The sequence below is a fragment of the Mugil cephalus genome, chromosome 21 (genome assembly GCF_022458985.1).
Source record: "Mugil cephalus isolate CIBA_MC_2020 chromosome 21, CIBA_Mcephalus_1.1, whole genome shotgun sequence".
In the NCBI taxonomy this organism is placed as follows: domain Eukaryota; kingdom Metazoa; phylum Chordata; class Actinopteri; order Mugiliformes; family Mugilidae; genus Mugil; species Mugil cephalus.
Window position 1 is genome coordinate 3,329,117 of NC_061790.1, and position 21,983 is coordinate 3,351,099.

Sequence of the window (21,983 nt, forward strand, 5' to 3'; positions counted from 1 at the left end):
TTGTGTCTGTGGGTTTAGCAGCACTCTTAATATCTGTTGTTACAGTCAACATGTGGATTAAAAGTAAAGGTGAGAACATTCACAGATGAAAGTTTTAGTCAGAAAAGGCTTTTGATGAACCTGGAGTTTGGCTGTTGAAGCTAAAATGGACTCTCTCATTTGTCTTTTCAGGGAACAAGACACAGATGGAAGAAAACACTGTGAGTTTAAACTCTGAACATTCAGACATTTGTACAGGTCCAACTTGACAGAGTCAAACCAGTGTTTGTGATGTTTGTTTGTGGTGTTGTTTTCCACAGGTGCATAATGATGGAGGTGAAGGTGAAGGTTCAGTGATCTATGAAAACTCTGGAGACACTTCTGCTTCAGTCAGACTCCACTGATCAACAACTTCAACATCAACTCACCACAGAGACGAGTCCACTGCTGTTAAACATCATCTCATCACATTTAACATGAGCAGAAAACAACACAAGCACAAGATCATTTTAATACTGTGGATCAACAACATGACAACACATTTAGAGTCTTCAGCTAAATCACATCAACACTGTTTGATCTCAGCTTCAACCAACAAGAAATATTTCTGATAGTATTTATGTAGAACATTTACTGTCTTTAATATTTTTAATCTTGAATGTTTGACTTTACTGGGCTTAAAATCTTAATGTTATCTGTAACTGATTCTTCTGTAGTGTATTATCTTCTTGTTTTTCTCTTTTGTCCCTTTCGTGTGTTTGGGGTTTGTGAAGTGTGTATAAAGTTCTTGTAAATAAACCTTTTTAAATGCAAGATAAGACTTGTCAGCGGTGATCACTTCTTTCTTCAGCACATCCACATACAACAATTTTGTGTTTTTCTGTGTTGCTGTTGGGTCACACAGTTAAAGACTCTTTGTGGGGTGGTTGTTGTGCTGCTGATGGAAGTTATTCATCGTTCTCAATTTCTAAATATGAGGTTTTAATTGTGTTGCTGGAAACGCAAAAAGGGGGCAAAAGATTTAGATTTAAAGGAAATAAGAAGATAAGAAAAAGAGAAGTTAGGAATAAGGAATAAAAGGAAATAAGAGTAGGCCTACAAATAGGGAAAAGGTGAAGAAGAGAATAGAAAAGGAATAGAAGAAATAAGAGTAGAAAAGCCTAATTAGTAACATGTTGCACTAAAAGTCACATCGTGCAAAGTTAAGTGGACTAAGTGGGCCCTTTACCGCTGCAACTAGTAAGACATATTTATTTTAGCTGCTGTGTGAAAATTGGCTTTATTGGCTTAATAGGAATTGGCTTAAAGTAAAAATAGGATAAAAAAAAAGAAAGAGAGAGAACTCCTGGGCCCAGGGGGACTTTGGAACATTTCGATTTTTGTTTAAAAAAGGTAAATTTATAGGAAAATGGGAACCAAGAATATAAGACTTCTTTCTTCAGCACATCAATATACAACACTTCTTTGCCGCTGCTCACGTTTATATGACTCCTAGAAAATAAAGCATTTATCGATGATGCATTTCCAGTTTGTGTTGTAGACCACAACACAAACTTTCATCTGCCTTCGTGTTGTCTTCACACCTTTCGTCCTCCAGGGTCAATTTTGACCCCATTTGTTTTATTCTTATTTTTTATATCTTTGTAGTGAACTTGTTTACAACATGTTAATATAAATTGTACATTTATTTTGTTATATATGGTATGATTCACCCAATGTACATAAAATCACAAATAAATTTTGAATAATAAAAAAAAAAAAAATGAAATTCTCAATTATTTCCACTCCGGTTAAGATCAGGGACAAATATGTTGATCCAGTAACACTCACTGGTTTATGTCAATGTTCAGTCAGGATATTGTTCTGAAACCTTTTTAAGTTTTTTTTAATGGCAGCAAATAGTCACACCTGTTGTTTTAACTGGTTATAACATGATGTGTAACATGATCACACAATTCTGTGGTACATTGTTTTAGCCAACGTCCACAACCTTTCTACTCTTGACCTCATTGTTAAAAATACTGAAGACCAGACAGCTTAAATATTTCACCTGTAGTTGATAATGTCACCCGTTTCACCTCTTTCATGGAATAAAACCACCTGAGTATTCTCCAACGTTTAGTGGATTCATGACTAAGGTGAAAGCTGCATGAAAACATAAACCAATAAATGAATCATGTGACAAAATTATTACGACTGGGAGACATTTTAATTTAAATGTATTAGATCATTATTTACATCAGAGTATGTCACAGGTCTGAAAACACGAAATCCTGGATAATTATTTTACATAAAATGTGTTGAACCACAGAAGGAAATACATTTGCATCTATTTTATGAAACAGATGCTAAAATATTGTGTCCATGTGAGGACAAAGTCTAAAGAGGACAGTATAGAGTCTGTCTGACCTCCCTATGAACACTCTCCACCACTAGAGGGAGTCTCTACTCCCTTAATGAACCCATGTCTCATAGACCTGATACTGCACAACCCCAACCCTAACCTAAGCATTTATGATAAAAAAGAATCGTAAGCCTCAAAGCACCTTGTATAGAAGTGAGAAACTTCCAAACTGTCCTTACTTCCCAAAGAAGACCTCACTTTATTTGTTAAAACTGACACCGGTCCTCTGTACTTACTCTCTCTGACAGAAATCTTGCGTTATCCCATACAAAAGTTCATTGTGTAACATAGCTTGTCATCAGTATCAAAGCATTCACAACGACAACATGACGTCACATTGATGATTATAATCACAGTGCAGATTTTAGAGAATGAATGAGTATGTCAGGACCAAGACGGCTGCAACTATTCGGCCGAAATAACCCAAAGTTTTTACCTTTGACGCAAAATCTTCACATTTCAGAGCAGACATAACAAATTCCACAAATATACATTTACTTAGTGTGAGAAAGACACACTTAAACACATGAATTAACACAAACACACAACATTCACAGGCATTTAGTCAGAGTAATTAGTGTGTGTGTTGAGCATGAAGAAATTGCAGTTGGGGGGCTGTTAATGCAGTTAAGGACAAAGGGCTGTCAAACAAACTGATTCTGCTTCACTGGTGAAATCACAACCCCCAACAGGACACATTCCAGACACAAGCAGGACTCTCTGCACCACGGGACGATTAAGATGAGGAAATCAACTGAAAGATAAATGTGGATTAGCTCCTAAGATTCACTAACTGGTCGAGAAAAGAGCAGAGCTGGTGTCAAAAGCTGCACTGGCATTCACCACAAACACATATACACACAAACATATTCTACTTTACAGTCATTTCCATGAGATGCAACACTGAGAGATTTTAGATCTAGATTTTCGTTCTTTATTATCATCCACTATAGGATACAGCCGGCACCACCTCGCCAAAAAGCCCAACGGACATCCATGAATGAGAGTAATTACATCATTAGGCATACAAATGGGCTAATTTGGCTCTTTTTTTTCCTCCCTAACTCTCTGAAAGCATGACCCAGTTCAAACACCCAATAGCAAATCGGGGAAAATCTCCTGAGCCAATGGAAACCTTGGTGCCGCCCACCGGAGTGCATAATAATAAGAGGCAGAATAATAACATGAGGGGGTAAACTTGTAGAAGCTGCAGCTTGCTCAGTGTCCTTTGGAGATAACTTGGACTCACCCGAAAGCTTTCACCATGGTCGACGCCTTCTGTGCCACTTGGAAACTGGTTGACAGTGAGAATTTCGATGACTACATGAAAGCGCTGGGTGAGTGTCAGCATCTTTGGCTTGATTTGCTGTCAAAAGAAAAAGAAAAGTAACTTCAATTAACAATCCCATTCCACCTCTGCGCCTTGCTCAGGTGTGGGCTTTGCCACCAGGCAGGTCGGTAATGTGACCAAACCGACTCTGATCATCAGCCAGGAGGGAGACAAGGTGGTGATCCGCACCCAGAGCACCTTCAAGAACACGGAGATCTCCTTCAAGCTGGGAGAGGAGTTTGACGAAACCACCGCGGACGACAGAACCTGCAAAGTGAGAACTTTTGCTTTGCTTGCCAAGGATGAAAAAGTTAAAAATGCACCTGCAAAATCCACGTTTAAAGTGTTTAACTGTGCTTAAAATCAAATAGTCTAAAATATGACATTCTTACTGGAATTCATTTGTTTGTGTGTCAAGTAGAACGTGTTTTTTCTACAATATAAGAGTGTGGTTTTGCTCTTTTGATCCTTTGATGCATTTTTCACTTCCTTTGTGAAAGGAATTCACTTTTATTTAATTTTTCCTTCTTTCAGTCCACAGTGTCTCTGGATGGAGATAAGCTGGTGCACGTCCAGAAGTGGGACGGCAAAGAGACCAAGTTCGTCAGAGAAATCAAGGACGGCAAGATGATCATGGTAAGATCGTGCAAACACTCCATCATTACACCCGCCCCTGTGACTGCATCGCCATGCATGACTTAAATAGTGTATATATTTAATGAAAGAGCATAAAAGGTTTGGTGTAGCCATGTTTGTGTGGAAGATGTTCGGTTCTATCACCAGGAAAATAATTCTCAGATCAGTTTCTTTAAAAATAAGTCCATGAATTCAAAACACTTTTTAAATCGTTAAATGCCTTTTTTCACACGTTTGTTCATATTAGTTGATGTTTTGTTGGTACGGCTTAAGGGGTTAGGAAACCACGGTAACCAGCTTGTTCTCCCCCCACCCCTGCAGAATTTGACCTTTGAAGATATCCATGCAGTGCGTACCTACGAGAAGGCATGAGCGCCCCGACGGACACCGTCCCAAACCGGCCATGAAGTGTTGATTTTTTAATTATTGTTTGACTGTATGCTTCTCTTTGCACTTCATCCTGCTCCACATGTACAAGGCCTGCAAGCTGCACATGTTTTGTAAGAATTTTTTTTTTTTTTATATGAATACATTTCTGTCACGGTGGATGGATCGTCTTTGCAACCCTGTGTGAAACATCAGATGAATAAATAAAATTTAAAAAATAACACAGAGAATAAATCTTCTTCTGTCTCTTCCTTTGTTGGGTTGATCCCAGACCTCTGACCTTTCTGCAGAGGAGGGGAATGGGGAAGCCTTTTTTTCTGCATGAGTCAATAAAGGGACACTGAAATGTATTAATTTCCGAAACAGAATCACATTCATGCACACAAAGAATTTCTCTGTTGGATTTAAATAATAAAGAAGCCATCTAATAGAGAAAGGGAACTGTACAGACTGTGTGTTAATGTAAGATATAGAAAAGGTTTTGTGTGATCACAAGAGGCCTTTTTCGCACAATAAAAGAAGACATGGCCGTTCAATTACAAGAAAGGCTGTGCAGAATCAGTCTAGTCATTTTGCAGCTCAGCTTTAAAATCAGAAGATGTAATGAAGCGGCCGCATTCATTCACAGGCTGGTGGAGATGTTCGTGTAGCTGATTTACTGATCCCTGCATGGAAATGATTTTGTCCAAGGAGTCTATAACCTATATGAACAAGATATAGACCCAAGTATAAAACAAAATAAGAATGAGGTAGAAGTTAAATTTAGAAAAATGTGCAGTCCAATTTACATGAATTACACTGTAAAGAAACATTTGGCTGAAGTGTCTTGTGTGCTTAACACCATAAATTATCCCCAGTCGACACGGCTTGCTTGTTTTCAGCACCTTCATGTGATTTCTTCCGATTTTAAACCCTCAGATGACTTCAGTCCTTGCTTTGAGGCTGAATTAATTCAAATGCTCTTGAAGGGTCAATTCACCCAAGCGTGTTTCATCACTTAACTCTCCTCTCGTGGAATCTGGCCATGCATGTGTTTGAGGTTTCAGCTGCCTTCTTTCCAGTAACAGTGTTTCTGTACTTCTGTTACTACATAATCCACAGATCTCAGTGAAATACTTGAAACATTCTGAATAAAGTGAATTACCCGCAGTTAAATGGGCACTGAATAGTAGTATGAAACTGGTTGACCATCAGAGAGTTATCATCTGAATCTCACGGTTCAGCTGTTTTGGTTCGTTTCCTCTGTTTTCATCTTAGGAAATCATCGATCACTAGCTAAAGAATGAATGAAGTGTCCGATATTTCCCTAAGGAGATAGTAGAGACCAAAAACTGAGCTACAACGGTGTGCTTATCAGACTTACAACCAACAGGTAACTAGAAACACAAAATGCTGCTCACAACTTAAAAAGTCAGTACTCACATGGGTCACGTTTCCACTGCTTTAGTTTAAAGTTTTTCCACTCTCCGAGGCCCCCTGCTGGCCCGGAGCTCCAAGAGGTTGCCTTTTTAGAGGCAACCTGAATATTTGAATAGTTTTACAGTTTCTCTGATGTTTGTTAAACCGTGTACTGTTAGAGTACATACTGGAATGTATACTTGTGTGTCAAATGAGGTGACTCCTGATGTTGGAGTCTACAGGTTTCGAGAGATATGTGTTAGGACATTTAAAATGAAGTCTGGTTTTCTTGCACAGCTCATCCTCAGAAATATGATCTGACAACATTACTTGGCCCAACGATATCAGAACGATGTGATGTTGATTAATCCAAAAGTATCAATGCTGCGGTATGAAATACTTGCAATCCTTTAACTAATGCTTAAAGATAATATTTTAGATGTGATTGTTTAGTCGGTGGAGATGCTCGTGTAAGATGGTCGCGCTCAGTATGTAAAGTCTGGATGAATGTGAATTAAAGTTAAGATTCGAGTGTTTTGTTTCCCTGTTCAATGAAATTCTTCTATTTTGCAATGCAAACACACCACAAAGTGCTTCACAAAATGGGCCCCCACGAGGAAACAAACAAACAAAAACAAAAACTGGAGCTAAAAACTGAAAGATTAATAGACCGTTAAAAACGGATAAAGACAAGCAATAGTTACAATAATAATAATGTATATAAATATGTACGGATTTAATGATAAAATGCAAACAAAGACTTAATAAATGAGTAAAATAAATTAGAAAGTATTTTGCATTGGAGAAATTTAAAGCAGCAAAAGCACAGAGTTACATCCCAGCACATATCTACAGCTCAAATATCTCAAATGAGAAATAAACTGCTACAGACTTCCATGTTTCATTTTCATCGCTTCCTCCGCCCAGCTCCAGTCACGTGACCAGGTAGTCGCTCTACTTCCTGTTTACTTCTGAGAAGAAGTGACCCACTGCGGGAAGTCGCTTTATTTTATGTTTATAGGCTATGTGACACACCGTGCTGTCTGCTTTAACGCTGTCAACATGGAGCAGCTCCTGTGTCTCCTGTTCTTGTTGTTCGTTGCTCCACTTTCAGCAGCACCGACTGGAAGCAGCAGCTACCTGCCGGGGACAGGTGAGCCCAAAACCCGGAACTTAACTGCTCAAGAGATCAAACATGACCCCCTACCAGGTTATCTATGCACTGTGTTTCTATCCGAACGTGTGCACGGGCGAAAATGTGCAGAATTAACATCCTAAAGTTGATCTAATTCGAAATGTTTTATGGGCTGTTCGTGATTTAGCAAAACAAGTGGGCATTTCCTTAAATTTATCGCAGCTGTGTTGATGTAATGCAAGCCGAATTCAGGATAACACTGTATGGGTTTATATTAGGTGATGAAATTTGCTATAGAAGTTATACGTCCTTTGCTCTTTGCTAAAATGTTTGGAATTTTGAGATTTTTAAACGGAGTTCAGGCAAGAACGTCACCCTCGGCGAGCCGCACTCTTAAATGCGATTTAAATGGTCTAATGAGAGACAGGTTCAAGTAATATTTGGATTACTAAACAATTTTATGGCTATTTTTTATTACATTGCATTTAATAAGACTTAAAACTATCACAAAATTTAACTGAGCTGCGACATAAACATTTAAATACACTTCCGTCTTTATCTCGCGATACAGTGGTCAAGCAAAAGGAGAACTTGGATTAAATAAAAAAATTCTTAAAATGCAAATGAACATGAAAACATACATAAGATTAGTGTGACAAGTATGTATCAATCCTATATAATTTGAGTAACAGATCATTTAGACATTTTCCAGTGTTTAAAGCTTATTTTTATGCCACAGTTAAAAACTATATCATAGGTTTCTTCATTTCTTCATCTGCCTCCGTCCTTTCCAGGCCGGTTCTGGCACATCACCGACCTCCACCTGGATCCCTCCTACCACTTGGCCCCGGACCCCACCAAGGTGTGCTTCTCCTCCAAAGGAGCCCCCGCCACCAAGGCCGGCCTGTTCGGGGACTTCCTGTGTGACTCTCCCTACCGCCTCATCCAGTCGGCCTTCGCTCACATGGCGCCGCTCACACAGGAGCAGGACTTCATCGTCTGGACCGGGTCGGTAAAAAAAAAATTTAAAAAAGGCCTCAGTACTTCTAACCCTGAACGATCAGCTCATAGAAACAGCAGCAGTGGTTTTCAGTGGTTTCACATCTGGTTCCTTCCTCACGGTAGTAGCAGTGGAGAGTTTTTTTTGTACATGAGTGGGGAAGTGAAGTGTTCTGTATTTTTTTAAGTTTCTGTGAAGTGGACTATTCACAGTCATTTGATGGTAACACTCATTTTGAAAATACCATTTTATGTGACTCAGATGTTAATGCTTGTAACAGGATCCATGATGATAATAAGAACCCTTCAGCTATACTTTGGGTTTAGTACTAATAAGCAAATGTTAGTATTCTTGTACCCAAAATCAGCCACAACATTATGACCACTGACTAGTAAATAACATTTAAAACATCTTGTGACAGTTCAGTGTTCTGCTGGGGAACTTTTGTACCTGGCCTTCATACGTGTTGATGTTACTTAGACATGTAGCACTTAACCCTAACCCAACCCTAACCCTAGCCCACACACAAAAACACAAAAACCGCTTTAGGAACAACTCAAAAACAAAAACATGAAGAACAGCACAAGGTGTTGATCTGGCCTCCAAATTCACAAGATCCCAAACTGATCAAGTATCTGTGGGATGATCCCCAGAGGCCCCTTAGAAGGCCCATGTCCATTCTCTGTTCAACATAGGTTTAATTAAGTTTTTAACTGGACAACGCATGTGTGCATGCTCCACAACCGCTGCGCTGGCGTGTGACCCCGGAACAAAAACATCCAAGAAAGCCGGTCAAAGAAGAAGAAGGTAAACAGAGCCGGTAGAAGAACCACCTGAGGGATAGTGCCATCTTATCTGCACCATATGTACAACATTACGTATTAAGAGATTAAAAAAAGATGAACTATTATCCATCTGGTTGTTGTTTGAAATGCCGGTCTGCTTCATGAAGAAGAAGGGGGGCCTTCTTAACCTGCTGTCAAAACACATATCGCCACCTGGTGTGGAGGAGGAGGAGGACATGTTCCCATCAGTTATTCGATTTTCTCTGTTGCATGTAAACTGGGTCAAGGAGCACATTCAAAAAGTCAAATTCTGACTTATTCACAACTGTATTGGAGGCGCCCACACAATGTCAGGAGGTTGGTGGTCATAATGTCATGTCTGATCGGTGCAGTAGCATTACATTTGCACAAGACTGTCGAAATGTTTTCAGACTGAGCTTAGATTTTCACCACTTGGTCACAGCGCCAGTTTGACTCTGAGGAGTTTTTCCACTTCCTACTTCTAATTTAAAGGAACTAATTTAAGTCATGTGAGTCTGAGGTTTCTGAAGCTGAAGAGGTTTGGGAAACAAGTGAGCTTAGCAAACCTCCCGAACTAGTTAGTTGCATGACACACCTGAATGTATCAACAAACATCTCACATTCGAGATGAATTATGGGTAATGTAGGTAGGAAGGTGGCCGCAACCAATTGTGTGTTGGCGCTTTTAAAGGAACGAGGTGTGATCAGAGAGATCGGTCAAAGGCTGTCTGTGCTACATACACGTAAAACTTAGAAGGCCTTTGTCATTTCCGGGCTCACCCACTCATACTCGTCGGGTGAGTAGGTGGCCTGTCGATGTGGCCTGGAACACGTTGTGAGTTCATGCTACTCAAGGAATGTGGTCACAAGTGGCTCAGACAACCTGCAAGTGTCAATCTCCGCGGGTCTTAAATAAAGGTGTGACGCTGCCGTTTTTGTAATGTTCAGGGTGGTGGTTTCCTGTGCGAAATAGCGGTGTGTGTGTGTGTGTGTGTGTGTGTTTGTCTCTATCAGCGAGCAGAAGAATCGCTTCCTGCTGTATCATCTCTCTCATGGTGAACATGAAAACTCGCAATTATAATTTATAGTTACAATAGTTATTTATAGTTATATATTTTTAATGGCGTTGTCGTCCCTCCTGTTCTTAAAGCTGACCACTTGTTTTTTTTGCATCTTAATACCCACAGAGATGTGTTTACACTCGCTGTCGTTGCATTTCCTGGAATCAATAACATTGTGTGTGTGCGTCCGTCTGCGAGCTGCAGTTTCACTTCCTCTTTTATTTACTGACTCATGCTGAATATGAAAACCCACAAACTTCTTTAAAGATCTCTCTTGTGGTTTTCCCGTGACTGCATCAAAGGTTCATTACAACGCCGTATGATATTAGACTGCAGTAAAAGTTCACACCATCAGTAGTAAGTTCAGTCTTAATTCTGTGTTCCGCGTGTTATGTATTCTTTCAGCTTTTAACGTGTTTCAGAGTCAATACAGATATAAAAGGACACATGATTAATGGTGCGCAGTGGATAAAAATATATATCGATGAGTTCTCTACTGTGACAACGACACACAATAAGTACATGTAAGCGTCAAGTCTCGGAGGAAGCACGTCCCATTCAGCTCTCTTATTAATCTGCCGCTAATCAGCTAAGCCAGGAATTCATGGGCTTATTAAGAGAACGGCTTTCCACTAGAAACTAGAAAGACTCCCCGTGGTGGAGGATTAAGTTACAACTTTATTTATTTATTTATTTGCTTCATTCTATTGTTTCTGGGCTTTGTGGCATGAGTTTGCTTTTTCACTCTTAAGTGGGGGAATTCCATTGCCGGTATTGTTCAAATTGAACTTGTTGGATGGGACCGTTTGTAAATCAGGGTATTTCTCTGATGTCTGCTGGTCTGGTTGACTGGTAGACTCGTGACTGAGCACTTGACATTTAAAGGTTTAGTCATCTGTAAAGAGCAGCTGCGGAACTACTCTACTATGAATTTCCCAGTCTTTCAGACTTCCTAGTTCTTATTGCGTAAACTTGGTTTATTGTGGTTTCAAAAGCATTTTGGTGCAAAAAATGTAAGCAGTCAGCAGGTCAGATGGGCTGCATTGACTACAGCTTAGCTTGGTCATTTAGGCAAATTTATTTTAAGGTAAAAACCAAAAGTTACTGCACAAAAAAAGAAATGTGCACAGGAAAATAAAGTTGTGCATGGATTAAAATAAGTCTGGAAGGTTAAAACTAAAATGAGACCGGTGTGGTTTGACCATTTGAGTACTTGGTTGATGTCATTATGTGCTATGAATAACTTAAATTATCCTTTAACTGAGACTGGGTGTGACATTTGAGTTCTTGAATGCAAAGTCATTGAGTTTTAGAAATGCTGAAGTTCTCAGTGTAGTCATTTTTGTCAAATCCACCTTTTTTCTGGTTGAAGTCTACAGCCATGTATAGAAACAGATTTAGGAAAACCCTCAAAATTACCAAACATCAACTGTCTTAAAAGAAATAAACAGCTAAGAATAACACTTTAAACTTTGCCATTGATCTGTGAATCCCATTCATTGCTGCAGTGACACTTTCCCATTTAAAGGATGGCCATTGAACTAATAAACTAAACACAACTTACAATAATATTCACCTAATAATGCTGGATTTTATTTCCCCCCTCACAGCGACAGCCCGCCTCACGTCCCTCCAGACGAGCTCTCTACGGACTTGGTGATCCGGGTGATTGCTAACATGACCCAGACCATCAGACAGCACTTCCCCAACCTGACAGTCTATCCTGCACTGGGGAACCATGACTACTGGCCGCAGGTACAGCCACTTCTGTGGGACATTTACCAATTCAGATGCCGCAGCAGGGCCTGTGGCATTGTCAAAGACATCACACATCCTTTCCACAGACAGACTCAAGAACAGATTTTGCCCAACAGCCATCATTGCCCTGAACCCTGTTTCACCTCTACCCACCCCCTCTGAAAAACCATCTTCAATGTCAATTTATGCTAAGCACTTTATATTTATAATGAGTGAGTGGGAATGTGTACACGAATGAGGCAGGAAGTGTAAGAGTTCATGGTTGCGGAACCTACATATAGGCACAGGGAAGGTGGGTGGGGTGTAATTCATCCAATCCAATTTATTCATAAAGCATAATTTTAAATAAACACAATGGTTTCCAAAGTGCTGTACAGTGAAGTAGACACAATAACACAAAATGAAAAAAACATGAAAATACTAAAGATAAAAACATGATAAATAAATAGACAGTCTATCCCAGATAAAAGATCCGTGCACATCAACCTACATGGTGTGAAAAGCCAAGCAAAATGGGAGAGTTTTAAGAAGAGCTTCAAAATTAGACAGTGAGGAAGCCTGTCTAATGTGCAGCGGCAGTTCATTCAACAGTTTTGGAGTTAAAAGCAAATAAAAGAATTTTAAATTGAAGTCTAGAATGGACAGGAAGCTAAAATCTGTGAAATGCACTCAAACCTTCTTGTGCCAGCTAAAAGACGTGCAATGGAGGCCCCGTTAACCCCCATATAAAGTGTGTTACAATAATCCAGACGTGGATTACTGTTTCAAAGTGCTGTCTTTGGGGAACAGGTTTTATTTTTGCCGGCTGCTTATGTGGAAGAAGCTCGTTTTCACCACAGCTTCAATCTGGCTGTTGAACTTTTTCTATGTTACTGTTTTTGTCTTAGGGTTAGGGTTGGGACACGTGGGCATGCAGTGACAATAAAAGCATTCTGATTCTGAGGTAGCAGGACAAAAAGACCTTTGTCATGTTTTGAGAGAATCACAGCAGGCAGCATGCCAAAGTGGGATCTAATGTTCAGGATGATGAACATTCTCATATCAAAACCTAGGTACAAGATTGTCTAAATGTTTAAGCGATTCCCTTTAAGAAAATTAATAAGTTGCGCGTAATGTGCTGCTGGTGTGCTCATTGTTGTTCACAGGACCAGATGCCAGACTCCGCTAATGCCATCTACTCAGCTGTTGCCCAACTGTGGAAACCCTGGTTACAGTCTGACGCTCTGCTCACACTCTCACAAGGTACATTAGCTACTCACTCCCACACCACCAGAAAATGTTTGAAGTATGTGTATTTTCAAATATCTCGTCTCATCTTCTACTAATGCTTATGCTAACATGTGTATTAGTTAGGTTCAGTTAAGTTCTTTTATTTTCAAATTTGCTTCAATCCCAGTCAGCATTTTTAATTTACTTGTGCACGTAATACATTTGCTAAAACATACACACCTGCCTTCTTACTACTTAAAACACTACTGATGAGCAACTAATCACAACTAACAGATGCCTTCAGAAACATGACAGGCAGGCCACATATCAAACTCTAATCTTCCTGCATAAAGAAATAAGGAAGTGAGAAAACCACAGCCCTTTGTTCATAAGTGACCTTTTACATGTTATAAGTTAAGGTGATCAATTCGAAAACTGGAGATGGAGAAGCAACCAGAAATACTAAAGAGGAAACACACAATCATAGCTCTTGTGGTCTGCGTCGCAATGATGCATATTTACATTTCTGGGGAGGTGCATGTCAGGCTATGGTGTTAGGGTTTTCATAGGCTCTGGGCTAAACCGTGCATGAGTTATCAAGTGGTTTAATAGTGGTTTGCGTGTACTTTCATATGTGCCAGGAAGCAGGAAGTATCATTTCCCGTTGTAGAGTCTTAGTCTGAATATAAAATCTTACAATCTTATATTGTAATTTGTCCAGTCCTTTGCAACCATTTATCATCATTCATAAGTCAGCCAGTTTTGTTCTTTGTTAATTTCTTAGTCAATAAAAAGGCGAAGGGAAATAGTGGATATACCTTGAACCCTATCGGACATAGGGCACATTGCTTGCTTTGTGAAAGTAAATAACGTAATCTAGAAATGCTCAATTTACATTGATAAACATTAATAGAAAGTTCCCAATCCTCACATTTGAGGAGCTGTACCTGGAAATGTTGATGTCGCTTTTGGTATTTTAGTTTGATAAATGACTTAAATATCAATAAAAAGTTCTGTCAGTCGACTGTTTCATTAATTTACCTCTCTATATACGCTTGCTGACTCTAGTTGTTTAGATTTTCGGCAGTTTTAATTTGCAGCATTTCATGTGTTGGAATACCAAAGCTCAATGGTGACCATCCAGTGATCCTCCCATCTTTATTTTGTGCTTCCCTGCAGGTGGCTTCTACTCCCAAGTGGTCAAGCCTGGTTTGCGGCTGATTAGTCTCAACACTATCCTCTATTACGGTCCAAATAAAGTCACGACCAACATGACGGACCCTGCTGGACAGTTTGAGTGGTTGGAGAAGACTCTGGAGAAAGCTGCCCAGAGATCGGAAAAGGTTTAAAATCTTCTGTTTCTACGGATATAACCCCAAACTTGTAAACATCATTACTGTTCTGCATGTTTTTATTCAATCATTAAGACTCAAATTGATTCAAAAAGATGTGTACAATAGGGTCCCATTTCCAGTAATCCTAGTATCTTCAATGAGGCCTTTCTTCCGTCTCTAGGTGTACATCATAGCCCACGTACCAGTGGGGTATTTACCCTTTGTCAGAAACATTACTGCTATAAGAGAGAGCCACAACGAGAGGCTGGTCTCCATCTTCAGGAAGTACAGTCATGTCATCGCGGGCCACTTCTATGGCCACACCCATCGAGATAGCATCATGGTGCTGCTGGATCAACAAGGTACCAGACAAGCAGTCTGTTTTAAAGTCTGTTAATAGGCCTGGATTCAAGGAAAAACTTTTTTCTGATTCAAATTGATCTTTATTTGCAAGATCTCTTGCAAGACTGGTTTTGTATCTATAGTCTTTCGAGACTAGTCCGTGTGTGAGTGAGATCCGAAACATGAAGGACACTCTAACTCCAAGAGCCTTGTCAGGCCAAAAAAACTGTAAAGATGTGGAACCATCTTGGATTTAAGAATAGTTAGGGTTAGAGGTTAGAGCAAATCTTAAATATATTTAAATTAAACAGTGTTGAACTGATTCAAATAGAATCAAGAAAAATAGCAATGCCCAGCCCTATTTAAGACCTGCTGAACTTGGCTTTGACTGTTTGGCTTCTGTTGACTTGACCTTCCCGACCCGGGCTCTTCAATGTTTTGATCCAGAAATGTCTTTTTTGTTCTACAGGTAAACCAGTGAATTCTCTTTTCGTGTCACCGGCTGTTACACCAATCAAAAATGTTCTGGAGCCCTTCTCTAACAACCCTGGTTTCCGCATGTACCTGTACAGCTCCAAGGACTACGCTCTGTTGGTGAGAAGCTCCACACTACATGATCAGGTCATATCTCATTTGTGAAGAGAGAATAGTCCTGTTTTTACCAAAGTTTCACTCCCTCTTCCTCTAATTGTTGATATCAATCTGCTTATAAAGCATCTTCCTCTATTTTGGAAAGACTTTCCACTGGGTTTGATTTTCTGCCATGTGGCCACAACAGGTTTTGTATGTCGGAAAAGTTTAGCTCACAGTCAGTGTTCCTCCCAAACATTTGAATAAGGGGACTGAGTTCAGTGCACACCATTCAAAGTCTTTTTTTTTACCTTACGGCTTTGAAAGGACTGATGGTGAGTTTTTTTTTTTTCATTATTCGGAAACTCGCACGACTAGAGTCTGTTAAGCCCAATACTCACCTGGAATTAGACGATGTTATTCAGATATACCTGGTTGGGGGCTTCTTTGCATAATTAACTGTACTCATTAATTGTACTCAAGCCACCAGTCAACTCTCCATTTAAGCTTTGTTTTTGATATAACATGTCCTGAATAACTGAGAGTCTCTGCAGTATTTACATTTCCTATATGTCTTAAAAGCAGACATAATCTCTATCTTACATGCAGGAAAGTATCATCTTAACTTACAATCTTGACACATTTGTCCTCTTCATTCCTCAAGTGTAACGTAGAACTGGACACGATGTGTTTATTTTTGAAGTGATAATTAATATAAATGAATAGGAGTGGTCCCAGTATTGATCCCTGTGGGATGCCCTTGGGTGCACCGAGGAAGTTAGATGTAATATCTTTTTGTCTGTACACACTGGAGTGCCAAATTTGATTCCTGTGTGACTTATTACTAACTTACAAACAACTGACCATCTCAAAGGCTCAGATCAGTTCCACAAGATAAGTGTCAACCAACCGACCTCTGAAAATCTGTTTGTATTCTCTCTGCAACTGTGCAGCAGTGCTTGTACTCACAACAGACACATGGCAAGATAAACTTTGTAGGACTGGTAAATATAGACTGACAGGAGTTTGACTGAGCTGCTATTTTGGTAAAGAAACCAATGAGGAGGTTTCTGTGTTTTTTTTATTTCACAATGAAACGACACAACATAGAAAAATAAAATAAAGGTACAGAAAGGACGACTTAAAATGGCCACTCCAACACTTTTATCTCACTGCTGGAAGACAGAAGCAAGAAGTCCTTGTTGATGATTAATCACGCCGTCAATCAGAACACAAAAACTGTTTCTGGCATTCAGAATAGACTCAAAGACTTTTTTCTTTCTCCTCTCTCTCCCTCCCCCTCCCTCCTTTTGCTGCCTTTCTCCTCCTCTGAAGGATATCTGGCAGTACTATTTGAATCTGACGGAAGCCAATGAGAAACAAAGATCTGACTGGAGGCTTGAATATATCATGACTGAGGCTTTTGGACTGACTGACCTGCAGCCTCAACGCCTTCTTGAGCTGGGCCTGAGCTTCAGGCTGCCGCAGACCAAAGCCTTTGACCGATATTTCAGTCACTTCATGGTCAGCTACAACAACAGTATCATCTGTGACGGAGACTGTAAGGTCAGCCAGGTGTGTGCGGTGCTCTACCTGGACCAGCTGTCCTACTCCAAATGTGCTAAGGGAAAATGGTAGAATGAGCAGGGATCAAAACTACGGGATTTGTCTCCGATGTATTTTTTACTTTGCTTGAATCAGAAAAGGGAAGATGATGCACTTTGTTTCTGTTGTTTCTGCAGCTCGCAAATATTAAGGCAATAATGTTTCTATTATGAAAGGGACCCTCAAACATTAAATCTTCTCCCTGGTTTTTAGGTTGAAGAGTAGGGCTGGGTTTTAAAAAACAAATCAATCTTAATTTGAGAGATCCGTTATTGATTTTTCTTTTTTTTTTTAAGTGTAATCTAATTTCCTGGATCCTGTCATGAGAAACTTTGCTGCGGTCTAAGCAACAAGCTTAATCCAGGTTGAGTTCCAAACATGATAGAAGCTCCAACTTCTGAGATCAAAGCTACATGAAAGATGCACCTTGATTAGTTTTGTGAAACTCTCTTTCATAACTAGGTAAAATTATTTTGAAAACTGAAATATCTGAATTGATAGCCATGTGATAGACTAGAGACCTCTCCAGGGTGTACCCCACCTCTCAGCTGGGGATAGGCTTCAGACCCCCCTGTAACCCTCCAGGGGACAAGCAGTTACAAAAAATAAATAAAAGAATGGACAATGAATGTCTGATATCAAATTCAATTAAACTACGATCTGGAATCAAATTGACTCGGAAAGCCACTAGCAGTACATAGTAAATTCTACCCAAGTTAAGCAATAAAATTATGTATTCCTCAGGGACTAGTTTGAATTGTTATATATTTGCTATATGATCACAAAACCTCCGCTGCTTTTGAAATATTTATCAAAAAAAGAAAATTATTTCATCTTTAATCTGTGTCCCAATAATTTGCAAACTCATTCAGATGCTGCCACAAAGACAAGCGCCAGTAAATTGATATTTTACAAATAAAACCCTGAGAAAAATGCGCATATTGTTGATGCCAAGATGCACTTGCTTGCCTTTCATTGTCTCAAATCCTCTAGTGACTCCTCAGCTTCTCTGTCTGTTTTAAGGACATACTTAAATGTATGAGGGAAACCACTGATGGTGGCTTTTGGTTACACACACAATGTAAATGTTCATGCTGAACTGATGCAAGTGAAATATGCTCTGCAGACTGAGTTGTAGCTCAGTCTATCATAAAAATGAATCCTCTTCTCCCATACACTTACAGATTAGGAGTCTAAACACTGCCAAAGCTGATTAATCGTCAATAATTCTCTAATGAGATTTGACATGTACGACTGCTGCTACTCATCCGTCCATCACTGCTTAAAGCCCTGCCCCAAAATGACCTAATTGGCCTGGCAGATCTTTGCTGAGGCATAATCAGTTCCCAACAGAGAGACTCCTGACTAAGTTCATGCTAGGCTGTTTTCTAGGCTCATGGTATTATTGTTATTCCAACAGTATACTTGCACAGTCAACTGTACCAGAAATAAATTTAAAATGTGCAAAATGTGAATGAACTTCATTGACAAGCTGCTAAATAAACTGGACCACATGTTACACATCACACAAAAACTGTCAATTTGAAGCTTCTTGTTTATTTTTCTATTAAAAATCTGAATTAAAAAAAAAAAAAAAAAAACATGCTGAGACCACATTTAACTTTTTCCTGAGCTGCTTTATTAAGAGATGTTGTTCTTCATTGAAACCTAACTGCAGGTCTGTCACAGTAAAACGTTTTTTCAGCCTCTAACCTCAAATGACCTCATTTCAATTTCACCTCCCACCCAACACCTCCTGATCTCATTCTTCTCCTGTTCAAACTTTCCCGAAACTCCTCTCGTTTCTCAGCCACCATGTCAAGCATTTGCCCCTCTCCTCTCCCTCTACCCTCCCAGCTCTTTTGTCCATTCGCCTCCCACCCCCCAAATGTTGATTGCACCTCTCTCAAAGCTTCTCTAGCAGCTTTTCTTCCTCTAAGGTAATAATGCATCACATCACAAAAAGCCCGACTACAACAGAGAACCACCTCCCCCGAAAGATAGATTTGAAATAAACCAGACTTTTTTAGATCTATTTCAGTGCAACTTATGAAGTTAAGACACGTTTCCACAAAAGTCTAAACTTCTAGATATTGAGATCCTAACCACAGAAAAAACACAGCCCCATTTTTAAAGATCTAAACATATTTAAACTCTTCACAGTCAGATTCTTGAAATATATTTTATATCTGGAGTTTAGAAAATGTCTTTGGGTCGTGAATCTGTACTTTGTGTGTTTTCTAAACTCTTTTGCCTCATGTGCCCCCTGTTTGCCATTATTATTCCCTCCCTCTCTCTACTCGTTGCCTGACAGAACGTAACCGTGGAGACGGAGTCGGTGGCGATGGAGTCCTCTCCATTGCCACGGTAACTAGAGTTGAATCCATGTCTTAGGTCACCGTTATTGGCAATTATTTAACCACTGACCAGCCAGTTAGATGAGGCAGATTTGTGGCCTGTTGTGTTTGTGAAGCAGTGGATCTCTTAACATTCATTTATTTCAACGTTCGCAAGGCTGCAATCAAATGTATAGAAAATATAGTTGTTAAAAACATTTCAAGCTAGCACAGTTCAGTTAAAATTCCAAGCCATACTTGCGTGATCCCCTGTCTTTTCCTCTAACGCCATCATGAGGTTAACAGTTGTCATAAAAAATTTATTTAAACCTATCATTTTACCACCAGGATTAAATGTACAATCTACAATCTCTTGTTGTGCAATAATTTCATAAACTTTCACAAAGCTGCAGTAGTAAACAATTCACCATCAGCTTCATCATGTAAGCCATGTGCTATGTGCCTTATTTGTCCATACTTGAGTTGTTGTACTTATATTTTATATCATGTCTTCCTTGTTGTGACTTTCACCATGGGTGTGCAGGTTATTTATGTAATTTCGACTTGACTTGGCCAGAAAAAAATACAATAAATATAATATGTAGATAAGAGTGTGTTACAAAGAACACAAATCATGAATGTATTCGCTGAAATAGGCACTAATTTCCATCCAAAAAAATGTCACAGAACTAAAAGTGAAGGAGAGTGCGATCCAGTAGCTGAATACCTTTAGAAACTCAATCATTGGCTGGCTGGCTGGCTGGTTGGCTGGTCAACTGTCTGTCCTCTTGAATGATGTCTGACTGGCTGGCTCTCTGCTTGGCTGACTGACCCATATGTTCAAGTTTGCATACGTTTGTGCTTTTGTTCCACTTGGCCGGCTGTCTGACTGTTGGCCGACTGTTGGCTGACTGGTGGAGGCCCACGACCAGTTAATCTGAGGATTACTGTCAGGACAGTATAGCCATCCAACTGCCCTCTCCTGGGGTGCAGGAATCTGTGTGTGTGTGTGTGTATGTGTGTTCTTGTACTTGCTGGGTACTGAGGGCCGGTGTGAGTTTTTAACCAACAAAATGAAGTCTTTCTTGGGAAGTGGGGACATTTTGGCTAGTCCACACTTCTATACAAGGCTTTTTGAAAGTTAAGACTCTTTTTTTATTGTAAATGTTCCAATTTTGGTTAGGGTTAGGGTTAGGGTTAGGGTTAGGGTTAGGCACCTAGTTGAGATGGTTATGGTAAGGGACTAGGAAATGCATTATGCCAATAAGTATCTTGTTTTAATTATTTTTGAAGGCCTAAACTCTTGCTTAATACTTGTGGGGTCATTTATCTGGACCTTTTTTTGGCTCAAACCTATTCAAATTTAGTTTTAGGGTTAAACTTGACATCATGCCTGGGGTTAGACAGGTACTTCAGATAATCAGGGTCAGGATAATAGCCTAGGAAATGCCTCTTTTCAGTGACAGAAATCTGAGTTTGAGTGTATTTTCATTTCACCTAGCTGCTTTTTACATCTTCAGGATTGTAAACACTACAAATTTAGCTCTCAGCTGTTGTTTTTTAAGGTTGATACTGCCAATTGTGGTTAAATTAAGTCTTAATAAAAAAAATAATTAAACACAGTCTAAGAGTGTCTTGTTCCTGTGTAACTGAAATTGATTAAGCTCTTTTACAACAGTAGAGATCTTAATACCATGTTCCAGTTTGCTGATTTTGACCTCTCACAGGCCTTTGTTAATTAGTTGGCCGACATGTTAAATAGGTTTTTTTTTGTTTGTTTTTGTTTTTTTTTTTTCTGGTCTGGGGATATCACTAGAGTCAAAACATTTGTTTTTACAACAGTAGTTAAATCAACGTGGGCCACTGACATGCATACACACTTACTTATTCTTTTTATGTTGACAATTCACTGTATTGAAACAGTTTGTGTGGACTGGACGTACATGAAATGGTCAAACTCCCAATCTGTAAACAGAAATGTGGATGCCTGATACTTATATAAGACTTGATTGACTTGGTTGATATTATTTTCATTTTTAGTGGATTTTAAGTCACATTTATTTACTTTGTTGTATCTATTGAGTCATAGTCATCAAAGTACTATGGTCTATTTTAGCATCCGTCATGTTGACAGATTTTTTCTGTCTTCTCACATGACTCAAAAATGTGAAAATAAGTAAGTATTGATTTGTTTGGAAAAGAGCCTCGATTGCAGCAGGCAGTTAATGTCTGGATGCACAATAAAACAAACTTATAGTTTGAACGCTGCAGAAGCAATGACCACATATGAATGAACACTCGTCCATCCAATAATAATCACAACACAAATGCCACATTTAGCCAATGTAATCAGAACAAACTGGCCTGATCTTGAGGAATTTACATTCACATTGAGATATGGTATTATCTCCTAATAACTATGTACACACTTGATATCCTGGTTTCTCTCTGGTTATTGGAATAAACATGACGAGATGACGAACCAAAGATGACCAAAGGCAGAATCCAGGTGGACAGATACATGGAAAACTTTGGAACATCTATGTCATCTTCTTCTATTGAATGAGTTAACTGTCGTCAAGTGTCCATGCAAAGGATCTTTTTTGAGATGATTTAATCTTTTTAGGATATTTCAGAATGTATCCCAAACATACTGTAGGTAATATGTGGTTTAATGAAAAGAGGGGCCATTA

General features: G+C 39.3%; 2 protein-coding genes across 3 annotated transcripts; both read left to right on the forward strand.

Moving 5' to 3' along the window:
• The first annotated feature begins 3,549 nt into the window (after nucleotides 1-3,549).
• Nucleotides 3,550-4,966, forward strand: LOC124999299 (fatty acid-binding protein, brain). Its single transcript, XM_047574153.1, has 4 exons — nucleotides 3,550-3,720; nucleotides 3,815-3,987; nucleotides 4,248-4,349; nucleotides 4,671-4,966. Exons 1-4 carry the CDS (start codon nucleotides 3,648-3,650, stop codon nucleotides 4,719-4,721), a joined length of 399 nt encoding a protein of 132 aa, XP_047430109.1. The 5' UTR covers nucleotides 3,550-3,647; the 3' UTR covers nucleotides 4,722-4,966.
• Nucleotides 4,967-7,078: 2,112 nt separating this feature from the next.
• smpdl3a (sphingomyelin phosphodiesterase acid like 3A) lies at nucleotides 7,079-20,915 on the forward strand. Of its 2 annotated transcripts, none has more exons than XM_047574095.1 (8): nucleotides 7,079-7,344; nucleotides 8,064-8,277; nucleotides 11,747-11,891; nucleotides 13,040-13,136; nucleotides 14,283-14,446; nucleotides 14,619-14,799; nucleotides 15,249-15,373; nucleotides 16,685-20,915. In XM_047574095.1, the coding sequence occupies exons 1-8, from the start codon at nucleotides 7,146-7,148 to the stop codon at nucleotides 16,985-16,987; spliced, it is 1,428 nt and encodes a 475-aa protein (XP_047430051.1). In that variant the 5' UTR covers nucleotides 7,079-7,145; the 3' UTR covers nucleotides 16,988-20,915. The 2 variants fall into 2 exon arrangements, with proteins under 2 accessions (XP_047430051.1, XP_047430052.1); XM_047574096.1 differs by having other exon boundaries at nucleotides 7,079-7,287.
• Nucleotides 20,916-21,983: the final 1,068 nt, after the last annotated feature.

What these genes read in the sequence shown, in the direction of transcription:
- LOC124999299 (XM_047574153.1), top strand. Translation starts at nt 3,648, where the DNA reads ATGGTCGACGCCTTCTGTGCCACTTGGAAACTGGTTGACAGTGAGAAT. An exon ending in TGACTACATGAAAGCGCTGG is followed by an intron (nt 3,721 to 3,814) that starts GTGAGTGTCAGC and finishes CGCCTTGCTCAG; the next exon opens with GTGTGGGCTTTGCCACCAGG. An exon ending in AGGACGGCAAGATGATCATG is followed by an intron (nt 4,350 to 4,670) that starts GTAAGATCGTGC and finishes CCACCCCTGCAG; the next exon opens with AATTTGACCTTTGAAGATAT.
- smpdl3a (XM_047574095.1), top strand. Translation starts at nt 7,146, where the DNA reads ATGTTTATAGGCTATGTGACACACCGTGCTGTCTGCTTTAACGCTGTC. An exon ending in CAAACATGACCCCCTACCAG is followed by an intron (nt 7,345 to 8,063) that starts GTTATCTATGCA and finishes CGTCCTTTCCAG; the next exon opens with GCCGGTTCTGGCACATCACC. An exon ending in ACCATGACTACTGGCCGCAG is followed by an intron (nt 11,892 to 13,039) that starts GTACAGCCACTT and finishes TGTTGTTCACAG; the next exon opens with GACCAGATGCCAGACTCCGC.